The following is a 13,151-nucleotide window of genomic DNA, read 5'->3' on the forward strand; positions in this document are numbered from 1 at the left end:
AAATTATCAATTATTGTATATTGTATATGCCCTTATTGTTCATTGGCATACTTCCCATCCATGCCCTAGCTGCTTAACTTTTGCGCCTCTCTTGGATTAAGTGCTACCTTATCCAGCTGCCTTCCCAATGTATTTCAATTAGTTCAGTTGCCAGAATGTCCTTTCCTGCAAATGCTCCATAGGCCAAACGAAAAAGTGACACACACTCTCCCCTCGCCTCTTTACTGGGCCTGTTTAAGGAGAAACAGCGTCATGACCTTGGGCTAAATGACGCACCCAGCGCACAGGAGCCCTTCCGCTGCAGCATCCTGCTGCTCATGCTGAAGGTAATGACCTGTAATGATCCGCACAGCTCTGAGTGACAGAACAACTTTAAGTAATGTTCAGACTGACAGGTGCTTTTCTAGGTCAAGTCAAAATATTTTTATGACAGAACACACAGACCACACGTCTACACAGCACCGACCTCTGCAATCATAAGTGTTGATTATAGGAATGAGCAAAATAACAGTTTATAATATCAGATGTGAGTTTATTTAATCAGCTGCAATAAGAAGGTAAACAGTTGATGCAAAGGTGAAAGCAAATTAATGTCTAAAGCACACAGATGAGCTTCAAAGCTGCGTGGACATTAAATAAATATGCATCAAAATGATCAGATAATCACAGTAGCCTACATAAAGATCAGTGAGTGAGAGTATTCAGGATATAGCGCTAGCATATTTTTATAGCAAGGAAAGTTATTTACAATGAAAACTGTAAAAACCTATAGCTTTAAGCAGACAGAATAAGGAACATTATACATTCTACTGACATCAGAGATAGTTTAAGCCATTAAAAACCCCATTTGTGTTCTGTGAAGCTATATTTCAAATATACAACAGCCACTGTTAATAAAAAAATATACAATTTCATGTATTAGCTGTGAGTTGAGTGCCATCCAGTGGTGGCCAAATAAATTACAATAAGATAGTGAGGTTAGAAAGTGTGCGTCCGTCTATTGTATCTAAGTTCTGTATTATTTACAAGCAGTTTAGTAAAAATATTCTTAATATACAGATATTGTCACTCTAGCTACAATAGATTAAAACCCTGAATCACATTTTACATTGATTAACTGTGGCATATACACTGTGAACCACATTTGGTGAGAGAACTGACATAATAACAAATATAACACCTGAAAAGACAAGTATTTGGCATTAAGAATATTGCTGTGAGTTCCTGAGTTACTCCTAGCACCCAGTGACTGGCGTCATTCTTCACGTGTACAGTACATGAAAAAAATAGCAGTGCAGACCTAACAGATATATAAAAAGAAGACTGTTTTCACTGAAGTCCAGTGTACAAGCCATCAATTACAAGTCATCGGAAAAGAAAAGGAAAGAGGAATTATTAGAGGTTTTACAAGAAATAACTTTCAGTTACAGTTAAAATGTTCTTTTTTGGCCCAAGTTTAGCTGAACTCAGAGACCTGACACGACATGGCTCAGTTAAAAGGAGCTTGGAACGCTCTATCCACCTTTACCCAAAACATCCTGGACGGTCTAGCCCTTTACAGCTCCCCACGGCTGCAGAGTGGCCTGAGGCACAATGAACTGCGGAGATGGCTGCGGTAAGATATAGTAGCCAAAAACCTGCTGGGGCGGAGGCGGCGGTGCAGGAGGCACGCACACTGTGTTCAGAAACACTGGAGCGCCCTTCTTGTACTGATGCCAAACTGGTGCAGGGTGGTAGAAGTACTGGAGGCTAGTGGGGATCTGAACAGAGAGAAAGATTGGAAGGAGTACAAGAGATTAGAAGGGGAAGGTGGAGAGTTTCCAGCATGAGTGTTAAACACACTTTGTCCATATGGGAGGAATCAACAGTACTTTCCTTTCTACAACATGTAATACTGAAACCCCATCATTACATTGTCAACAAATCCCATAAAACCAACAATCTCTTACTCAGTTTCTCACATGTCTAAAAGCTGGTCACAAATATTAAGTGCCTTTGCTTTGAAAAGGCTCAGTAATTTCCTAAAACAAGTTGAAACTGTATTGTTTTTTAGCAAAAATTAGTAATTGGTGCATTTCCTGGGGACTATTTTAAGCTGCGGATTATTACTCATTTGATGCTCTAGGAAGTATTTACAGCAGCAGGGAAGTGAATGTGGGAGTGACTCACACTACAGTGCCTGTGTAATGGTAATCAGTAAGGCTCAATAAAATGAAGCTCTCTGGCACAGAGGGATAAATTATATCCGCCTTTGCCTATACAGACAATATGTGTTAGTGGGATGAATTTATAGTTGTTTTTTCATGGGATTTCTTGACTGTAAGAAAAGTACAAAATATGAGCAGCTTCATCATTTAATTGTGAGACACCAACAGATGGTCCTAAAAGAAAGATAATTACCATATTTCTGACGTATTTGACCTTATTTGGTCCTTCTCTGTTCCGCTTCCGAATCCTGGGCACCATTGCTATGGTGTAGGTGTCGCCTTCTGCCTCTTCCTTCTTGACGACCTCCTTCTCGCCATCTTTTGCCTCCTCCTCTGTGTCACTCGATGCAGTGGAACCACAATCCGAAGAGGTAGCAGAGTGGTAATCTGATGTGTCCAGGTTTACCAATTCCACAGAGGAGTCATCCTGTTCTCCCTTCTCTCCCTCCTCGTCTTCCTCTTCAAAACAGGCTATTGTGAAGGGCCTGCTGTTCTCTCCAGCTCTGTGAAGAGGGAGTGGATTGTTGAAAATGCAACAGTCAACCATGTTCCTACTTTTTGCTGTTATTCATCGTTTCACAGATGCATCATGACTTACACTCACTCATTATTCCTGGCTAGACTGAGAAATGCGTCTTTGTTGATAAAGCATGTCTGTCAGTGTCATTCTTTGCCTCTGCCTCAGCCGGCCAGCCGGTGACTCACCTTGCACACACCTCCAGTGGGTCAATCCACAGTGTGATCTCAGACGGAAGGCCTATCTCACTGGGTGTGAGCTCGCTCTCCTCACATGCCTTTAGGACCACTTCACAGAGTTCTCCGTTATTTATCCGGATACATCTGTGGATTAAGCGTTAAAGATTATGTAGATCTCAAAAATAGGGATATTGGTCTATGATCTTTGAAGGGAGACCGCTGTATACAGTTTTCACACTGATCATTACCTGTATGCCTGGCCTTTACTAGGGCAGTCTGGGTACCAGTGGTCGTCATATTTGTCACATAAAAGCTTCTGTAGCTTCTCAGAAAACAATTCTGCTTTGGCTTCATCAAGCTTGCCACGTGCCACAGCCAGGCGTTTGAGGAAGTCCACTCCAGCCTTTACCTCTCTTTTCATGGTGTCTGTAGAAACAGAAGATGAAAAAAAAATGTATAAATTGAAGCCGTCAACACATTTATCTTGGTGTTTCTGTGTATGATAAGATAGTATATGGCTCTGTAATCACATATCACAGAGATTTGTTTTTTTTGTTCTTTTTCCAAACCAGAGTACAAAGAATTTTGAGATTTTGGTAACAGATTGTGACTTCCCTTTAAATGAGATTGCGGGGGGAGCAGGAACTTCAGTTGCGGTGATAACAACACTTCCCTGTGCAGTTGCCCCTGAGCCGTCTATTTTTATGACCTTCAGGAGAGGTCTGTGTAAAAGGGTGCCAGGCATTTTACAGCTATGGACATGGCTCGTTGTTGATAGAAGGTCTAGAGTTTGTATTCAGGCAAACAAGATGCAAACTAGCGCTGCTGTGTTGACATGTAAGTATTCTAAAATGCAAATCCAATGAGCTCACTATGCTGTTTATCCTCTGATAGCGTGTCTGTTTGGATTGGGGTGCCAATGTCAGCCTGACCAGAGAGAAGAGTGTGTTCAACAAAGGCCAAGGCAATTCAAACCTTGCAGCCAAACTGGCTTATGCTCAGCGTGCTAACATCCTGCTGATGTGAAGTTGTGCCTTGAACTTTGTGGTGCAGACAGTCATTTGTTATTGAGGCTTGAAACACACCACTGTTGTTTCAGCCTGTGTAATGTGTTGCGAGAGAAAATTATTATTTGCCCCGGTAGGCGAAGCCACAGTCTCCACTTGAGAGTAGCAGTAACTTTAAATCTCTAACAAATGTGTTTTGCCATTACCTGAACTATGAGAGCATCTGTGTGTTATCAGCCTTATGTTTAGATGTTCGATCAGCAGCTTTATATATTTCAGTCAGTTATTATTTTGGGAGGTAAACAGGGTGAAATTGCAGGTATTCTTTGGGTTTCTGTTGTTGTTGCTGCTCCTTCAGTTATAGAGCCGTTTTGCTGTCTGTCACTCAGCAGCTAAATATTCATTCCAACAGTCCCCACCAGCAAAAAGGTTAGAAATCTTGCAACATGCTGACCTGCAGGTTGTCACTTTGTCTGACACACACACACACACACACACACACACACAGGTTTTTCTGGTCAGCTTTGCAGTTCCAGATTTCAACTGCTACTGTGAGGAATGTTCAAGCAGTTTTTGTACTAATTCCCCGAAATACCGCGTTAAAGAGGCCACAGGAATTCAAAACAGAAAAGGTGTTTTCGCTGACAGAGCTTTTAGTAGGTGTCTTACAGCGTTTTTTGTTCCCTCTCAACCTTATTATTCTGTGTTTGTGCCTTTAAACAGAATGATTTTGTGATGGACTAATGAAAATGAGTTGAGATTATTCATATTCCAATTATCTGAAATCAGGGATGAAACACAAATTAGGCTTCACATGTTTCCGTGAAATAATTCAAGAAATACTCTTTATATTAAAGAAATACTCAGTTTGCAGTATGACCTATAGTATCCTTCAATATAGGTCATTGTAGTATCAATTAATATCAATATTTGAGTTGTTTAAACCATGTATCTCTAAATTTTGTGACTTTAGTCAATATTATTTTTCCAATATTTTGTTGACGATTAATCATTTGGTCCATAAAATATTAGAAAACAGTAAAAAGGATCATCACAATATCTTAAACCCAAGTCTATGCTTGGTTTGTCCAACAGACAGACATGACAAACACTCACATTTGAGAAAATGGAGCCAGTGATTTCTTTCTGTTATTTAGGTATTAACTGTTCCTTTACTTCGCAAACTAATAAACCATTTAAAAACCTCTCGGATTATCTAAACACATTCACAAAGCTGAAACAGGACTGTTTTGCTTTGCTCTTAAGAAAGTCGACATTAAGTCATAAGTCATTGTTGGCCCTGTGGCAGGGTGTTAAAGTGCAAACATGCAACATCCCACTTATTACCACGGATTCACTATAATGTACTCTAAAGACAGCCAAGATGAGTTATGTTTTCAACTAGCTTGCGTCACACCAACTTAATAAAAAAAAATGTCTAGATACTAAAGAAACATACAGACATCCACATCGCTGATGGCGTTTGTTCTCTCCGATTACTTCACATGCACATGTCATTCCTTCGATCTAATCAGAGGTCCAGTGATGCCCTGAAAAAGCTCACAGCCATGACGACCAGAGCAGGCTCCTCAATCTGTACACCATGTTTACCATCTGTCTGTTTACTGAACAGTGACCTACGGCCATTATCACAGACTCTGCTGATACCGTTTTCATTTTATGTGTGAAGACAACTTGACCCGTTTGCAAACACAAAATTGCCCCAGTCTGCCAAAACTGCATACAAACTGTGAAAGTGTGTTAAAATGTTGGTGTATTGTTGGAGGACAGGCTGGATCCTTTCTTGTGTGTGTGTGTGTGTGTGTGTGTGTGTGTGTGTGTGTGTGTGTGTGTGTGTGTCACTTGACAGCTTACTTGGGTTCAATGTTTTGTCTAGCATACCATAACTTTACGTGTTTCTCAAACTATAGGCAAAACAGCTGTCACAACAGAACGCAAACAGGTCTGATGAGGGGTTGGAAGATGTGATTGACAGACAGGTACAGGTGAAGCTATCTGACCCATTTGAGGTATTTTGTCTGGTTTCGTCAACATTTACTCTGGGTGACAAACAAAACAAAGGAGACACAACCAGTGCCTGAAATGGGCGAGTACTCACCACTACTGAGCACTTCTGTTTGTTTGTTTTTTGTCCCCATGAGTACCTTTAACTTAACTTCTTACTGAGTTCTGCCACCTCTGGTAAATATGGCCGTACCCACCACTGAGGTCACCAGTATTTTTTTCCCCCAAGGGGTATACAATAAAAGCTGTGAAATTATTGTCTGTGTACAGCAACACTGGTGACCTGCATCCCTGTGTAAACGTATGGGGTTAACACTAACTAGAACAAAAGCACTGAAAATGTCCACCTTAAAAAGGATGAAACATGAAAAGAATTAGAGGTTGGGGGTCATGTTGTGTTTAGGGTTGTGTTGAATTAGGGTCCTGGCAACTTTTTTATTTATCCAATTCAGGCACTGGACACAACAAAGAAACAAAGACACAACTGTATGTGAAGGAGAAGACACGTGTTTGTGTGTGTGTGTGTGGCTGCTCATGGGTTCCTCAGACAACTAGAAAGATAAAGAAAAAAGACCAAACGACAGCTGAATTAACTCTCAACCCTTTAGTCGGTTTCCTTCTGCTGTGATGAAGGAAACTTCATATGCTGGAAATAACGCATTTGGGTTTTCTGAAAGACGCGGAAACCCCCCCAGTGGAAATGAGTAGAAACAGACGTACGGTGTCATTTCGTTTGCTTAGATTACTACAGGTTCAAGTTGGACCAACTTAACAAGGCGATTTAGCAAGTTTAGAAAATGTTAAAAGTGGGGTTGTTAGAAAAAGTTTCCGTAGTGGGTCAAACACCTACTTAAAAAACAAAAACAAATTAACTATTAAAAATAAACATAACGGCATAAAAGCTAGTGAAAAATGCTGTAACAATAAAAAAAAAAAAAAAAAAAAACACAACAGCGACACATTAACAAATACGCGTGTTTTCAGAACTGGCTACATTTACAACAACAAAAACATTTAAAAACATTTGAAACAATAAAGACAAGCAGAGCGGTACTCACGTGAAAAAGTGTCCAGCGGTCGGTGAGTGCCCTCGGCTCCTTGTGTCTCTCGTTCTCGCGGTTGCGTGCCTCTGTCTGTGCCGATGTGTTGGAGTTATTATGGTCAGCACATGTTGCTTCCTTGTTCTCTGTTCAGCTCTAGCTGCTACTGCTGCAACAGAGACGTAACATTACCGTCAGCGTGACTCACTTCCTTTACTCAGCAGCAGCGTGAGCAAAAGCTGACTGGCTCCCCGCGCGAGCTGACACCCCGCCCGGCCCAAATATGGGCAGTCAAGGTAAACAGCTGACTGAGGGGATTTCAACAACAGATTTCACTCTTACGTTTGTTGCTTCCGGCTCATCACAACTCTCGTATGACATTTGATATGTATCCCTAACTGTGTTTGTGTCAATGGCTTTACTGTGTGCGGCAGATATAACCGTGACACTGTGGTGACAGGTGGTTCTCCTTCCTAACAAAGGCGCCCTTTATGTGTGGTGTAATGTGTAACTAATTAATTAATGTGTGAGTTATTTACAATGCCATATAGATCAGTTGTAAGCCAATAAGAACATATTTGTAGTTGCTAGGTTGTTATAAACATCATTTTCCCATAGCAATACCACAATGTGAAACTACTCGTTACAATAATCTTAACAATAAACAAAATAAAAAGTACTTATTGTGCAGCAGAATGGCCTTTATCGCTGATATTATACATGTTATTATTATTATTATTATTATTATTATTATTAACATACACTGTCATTTAATCTATTATAATGTATCATCATTTTAAATGGTAACATCTTTTTTGGGTGTCATAAGTGTGAACCTGTAATACTACAGCTGTCAAATAAAAGGAGGGAGTAAGATGTACAATGTTAACTTCTGAAATGGAGTAGAGAAGTAGCGGGAAGTAAATGTATGCACATTTACTTAAATAAAACATTACATCACTGGTGAGAAACTGCGGTCACAAATCTACAGTTTAAATGTTAATAAGTTCTTAATTAAGTGATTTTATTTTGGATGTTATGAACCTTTCGTTTTCCAGATCATAAAAAATGTAACTGTCCATTGGAGACGTTTCTCACAACCTGACAATAAAAGTTGTTATTATTAATAGCTTATATCTGATAAAGCACTAGTAAAATATTTATTAACCATTAATCTATATGAAGCCATACACGTTTTTAAAGGCTGCTTTATTATAAAGTGATTATGTCTTTTACTATTTTGTCACATTTTCCTAAAAGAAGTACTCAGATCATTTATTAAAAGCACCAGTTTGTGTGTGTGTGTGTGTGTGTTTGTGTGTGTGTGTGCATCTAGCCTGAGGTTACAGATTACAGCCAACTCAATAACCACTCGCCTTCCAAGGACGTAGGAGAGACTACGGTGGCCATGAAAGTCCAAAAAACAGCCAACCAGTGTTTGTTTTGTCTGTTCTGGGCTACTGTAGACAAATGGCGGGTCAACATGGCGGAGTCAACCAAAGGCGACCTGCGATAAAAATCCTTCTAAGGTAACAAAAAACAACTATTCTTATTTTTTTTATATAAATGTGACATAATCTTAGTAAAAGTCCACTGTGAGTGTTATATTAATTAAATACATTATATTGTTAAATGATAATTGTTGATGCATTTTAATGTAACCAGTTGAATTGAAGTTAACTTAAACAACTTCATATGTGTTTATCTATTTTGACATAATGTATCTTATTTTGTAAGATGCTCCTATGTTTTGTTTTTAAAACCTTTATCTGCAAAGTAATCAGTAACTTTAGTTGTCAGATAAATGTAGTCGAGTAAAAAGTACAATATTTACGTCTGAAACGCAGTGGAGAAGAGTACATTCAGCACAGTAGATGAGTAAATGTACTTTTCCTTGCTCTCATTTAGGTTGGCTGTTATGTTGTTTTGCTTTTAGGGGTTTTGTTGTAAAAAAGTGGATGGACAAACTAACTGTACTGTAACTGCACTGGAATGTAAAACTCTAAATGATTACTGGTTCTCCTAATGTCTAAAATGTGTTTCTGGATCAATGCTGCACTGCTTTGTTTCACAGGGAATTGACACCATTTAGCCTGTTTGGATTGACTCTGGCTTATTTTCAAAGACTGTCCCATCTGTGTTATGCACCCAGTGCTCTTTTGACCACAGAGCTCCAGCCATAACAAGCTGTGAGTCTGTATGTTTAAGATCAATAAAGCATCCATAAATACCAGCAGTTCACAGCAACACAGACTGAACGACTGCAGCTCTAAATCACACAGTACAGGCTCATATAATATTAACAAGGTAGTACTGTCCTTTTTTGCCCCTCTAATTATCTATATATCTATCTATTCTATATCCATCTTATTTAAAGGTTACTATAGCTGTAAAATAAATGTTAAAGGTATCAGAGAAAAATAAGCATGAAGTGTCATGAAATAGAAATATTCCAGTAAAATACAACTGCTTCTTAGATGATATCGATCGGTGTGTTGCATTTCACTCTCGACCAGACAGTGTTTGTTTCTCTTTGTGACCACTAGAGTGCAGCCTGGTGTCTTTTCTCGAATTTCATCCACATGAAAATGTTGGTTGCATATTTTTAAAGCACGTTGCACTTAAACAAAGCAGAATCTTACAAAATTATTTTTCAGTCTTTATTTCTACCATCTGCTCTCTTTTTCTCGCTCAATTCCTGCACGTGTCAGCTATCATCAAACCACCATCCCTCAAATTGTGTGTCTTTTGATTGAATATAAGGCTCTGATTTTATTTGAAGTATTGCTTTTTTGTAGGAAGTTCTGCAGCCTCGTACAGGGGAGAAATAAAACAATAAAGTCAGCAATTAATGCTTAATGGAGAAGTTGATTTTCTCCGCGCAGTGTTTGGTTACCTCTCTAAAATCTCCTATTCCACTCTCAATTTCTTTGTCCTTTCCTCTACACACACCTAAATGCCCCTTCTTCTCACACCTATAACAGTTACAGTGGTGTGAGTGTGTTAGTGTCAGTGCAGGTACGATGAGGACATCGGTCAGATCTGTTTGGATTTTTCTTCACTCCTGCCTTTACTGGGTCACACTCCCTGTCCCAGATGCCAACTCAAGAGTAAATTATTGCTGTGAGTGTGTATGCAAGGGATAGAAATAGATATATAGAGAGAAACAGATGTGAGAGAGGTAGAAAATGTTGAAGAGTGGGTGTCTTTGGTATTGATTAGCATTGTTTGAAGGCTGGTGCAAATTAAATAGCTCTCTCTGTACCCGTTTTCCTTCTGTCTTTCTTTCTCACTCTTTTGCTGTTGTTGACCTCCTTCCCACTCTATCGCCTTGTGGTGAACCTCTGTAGGCAATTCCTGTTGTTAACCATAAGACTGATTGCATTATAGTGTCTTTAAACAAGCAATTAATATTCCAAAAGAGTCACAGGTCTTTCTGTCTTCCTTTCATCTGCACAACTTTCTCCATCTGAAAACTATTGATTTTCCCTGTCAGTTTGTCATTTATGCTACTCAAACAATGGTCAGTATTCTGCTGTGGTAATGGGAACCCGAACTGGGACACATCATACAAACATACGCATACACCTTTATTTATTATATTATATAAGTGTCATGATTTTTGTATTTAAGTATTGGAAATGAAAGCACTTGACCTCGAAATGTGATCGTTCTTTTTCAGGAACAGCTTCTCTCTGAACACGTCTGGCGGTATCAATGAAGCCCACACGCATACACCACATGCAGCCTGCTTCGCCTTTAAAAACATATTGATTTCTCTCTTTCGCAGGGAGCTTAATGCGATCGATCAGCCAGGCCCTTTCAAGATCAGCGCCAGTATAAGCATCTCTTCCCCTAACACACATGCTGCCTCTTTCCCCTCAGGTAATGACTGTCCTTGGGCTGGGGGAATAGTTTGTTTGCATTAAGAGAGCGAAGTGTTTCTCGTGGCATCCAGTCCCTCTCCTTCCTCTCTTGTCCCCAGTAATGTGGTTAAGTATGGAACGTGTATTTGCTTCTTTGACAAACGGTTTGAGCGAATGCAGCACACACCTCCTTTGACCTTTATCATCTGCCCATCCCCCCTCCCTTCTCTTCCTCCTCCTCCTCTCCACCTCTCAGTGGGTCGATACCTATTTGTATTTGCAATGCATTAGACCAGTGCCCTCTTTTTAGATTGAAAAAGTTGGCTTTTCTCAGTTTGGTGCCTTGCAGGCAAATCACACCAAGTGGGCAGATGTTTTGTTTTTTTATTTTCCACCTTTTTCTTATGTTTTAAACCATTAAGATCAGTGTAATCACATTCTGTCTGTCCGTGAAACAAAAGCACAAATTAAGACTTCTTTCTTCTAAATCTTGATTACAGATGCTGAGACATGATGAGAGACCCTCAGTCCCAGCCACCATAAATATTCTACGTGTTTAAGAAACAGTCCTTCACCTGCTGCATGGTCTGAACCCTCACAAAAAAAATCAGGAGGCTAACTAACTAAAATAGTTAATAAGATGAGAAAGAAGGAGAAAAACATTTCTACTCCTCAAAATTATGTTTGAAATTGTATGTTCACTCTCCTGCTTAAACCAATCTCAGCTTTTAGGCCAGAACACAACACTGACATGAACTGGAGTGCGGAACTTTTACATATGGCTATATATCTGTTATATGCGACCCCTTTCCAAAAGAGTCCACACAACTGATTAAGCCTGTCACCACCCAGTAAATTTTGCAGTATACCTGAGTTTTTAAATCTGGTGCTTGTGGCGACATTCTTGTGCCAGCACACCAGTAGTGACGCGTTTTACGTCAAACAGCAACGGCTGGTTTGTCAGGGCTAAAGGGGGGTGCAACCATAGTGGTGGAGTAAGCTATAGCAACTAGAGAGAGAGTGTGGTGGATCCTTTAAAAACCAAACATGATGCATCATACTGTGAAAACTCCTTCCACCGCAGACAGAGGGAAAACAATTGGCAACCAACGGCTGAAACAAAATTCCTGTAGCTTGGTAAAAACAATAGATTTCACCATGTCAAAGGATTATTTGGAATATATATATAACCCTACTTAACCCTATATTAGTGTCCCTTCCCCTTACCTTTGCTTTTTTTTTTTGGAGAAATGACCCCACTGAAAGGCCAGAAATGAAATACTATGATAATTGCAACTACTTGATTGAATCACCTGCTAACATCATCACTTAATTTAAGACAGATTAAAATCAGGACCTTCATAGCTTCAGCCTCTGCAGTTTTTTGCCTGTATCCACTTCTGTCTTCTTAAAGGCTCAAGCAATAAATTCTTTTCTCCTCCGGTGTGGTCGGGACTTCATTGCGCTAGCTCTTTAGCTGCTAAATGCTCCATTATGTTCACCAGCTATTTGGTGCTGAGCAGGTAGTGAACGGTGAGATTTTAGAGCTTTATCTCTTGAAACAGCTTCATGCTGTGGCCGAACACACAGCTGGTGAGAGCAGAGAGGGTAAAGCAGTAAAGTTGCTGACCAAAAAGTCAAAACGGACAGTAAAAAGACACTATGAACTTCCCTATAGCTGAGGGCAACTTCAGAGTCACATGATGTTTGATGACTACAAACATCACCTTTCACACACAAGTCATTTGATCCTTTAATAATAATTTTAAAAACAATGTTGATTATAGCTGCTAAAAAGAATTATTTTATGTTTTTGACACTAACTAAACAATCTGAGAAGAGAACATCAATTCAGTAGTTCCAATAAAGTATTGCAGCCATACTCGTTTTGCAGACGGCTCTTCATTGTTGGGTTCAAGTGCTGTATGTGAATGTCATGTTGACATTTTCCCTCCACTCATGTTTTCTCTGTAGATAAGGCCTTACATCCACCCTTACATCTTGTTGATCTAAGGCTTACATAGGATTAAATCAGCAAGAAAGTCATTTCTCACTAGATTGAATTTGTTTGGTGACTTTTTAATTGCCTATATTTCAGTCCCTCTCCTTGGTTCACATAGCTGCAGTCTAAACACAGCATACATTACAGCACTAACCGTCTCCTAAGTGCATTAGGAATAAACAATACAATACAGAAATGGATAAAGGAGGGTGTAAGTAATGAATAAATCAATAATTGTTGAATAAATATTATTTCACAAACTTCATGTACACTACCTTTCATTTGATTTCCTGCTGGTTCCAAACGTC

General features: G+C 39.5%; 1 protein-coding gene across 1 annotated transcript; it reads right to left on the minus strand.

Moving 5' to 3' along the window:
* Positions 1–511: 511 nt before the first annotated feature.
* Positions 512–7,144, minus strand: si:dkey-79d12.5 (maternal B9.15 protein). Its single transcript, XM_051405632.1, has 5 exons — positions 6,994–7,144; positions 3,152–3,329; positions 2,913–3,047; positions 2,401–2,710; positions 512–1,760 (listed from the first exon to the last, which is right to left on the minus strand). Exons 2-5 carry the CDS (start codon positions 3,322–3,324, stop codon positions 1,548–1,550), a joined length of 831 nt encoding a protein of 276 aa, XP_051261592.1. The 5' UTR covers positions 3,325–3,329; positions 6,994–7,144; the 3' UTR covers positions 512–1,547.
* Positions 7,145–13,151: the final 6,007 nt, after the last annotated feature.

Source organism: Dicentrarchus labrax, unplaced genomic scaffold (assembly GCF_905237075.1).
Source record: "Dicentrarchus labrax unplaced genomic scaffold, dlabrax2021, whole genome shotgun sequence".
NCBI lineage: Eukaryota > Metazoa > Chordata > Actinopteri > Moronidae > Dicentrarchus > Dicentrarchus labrax.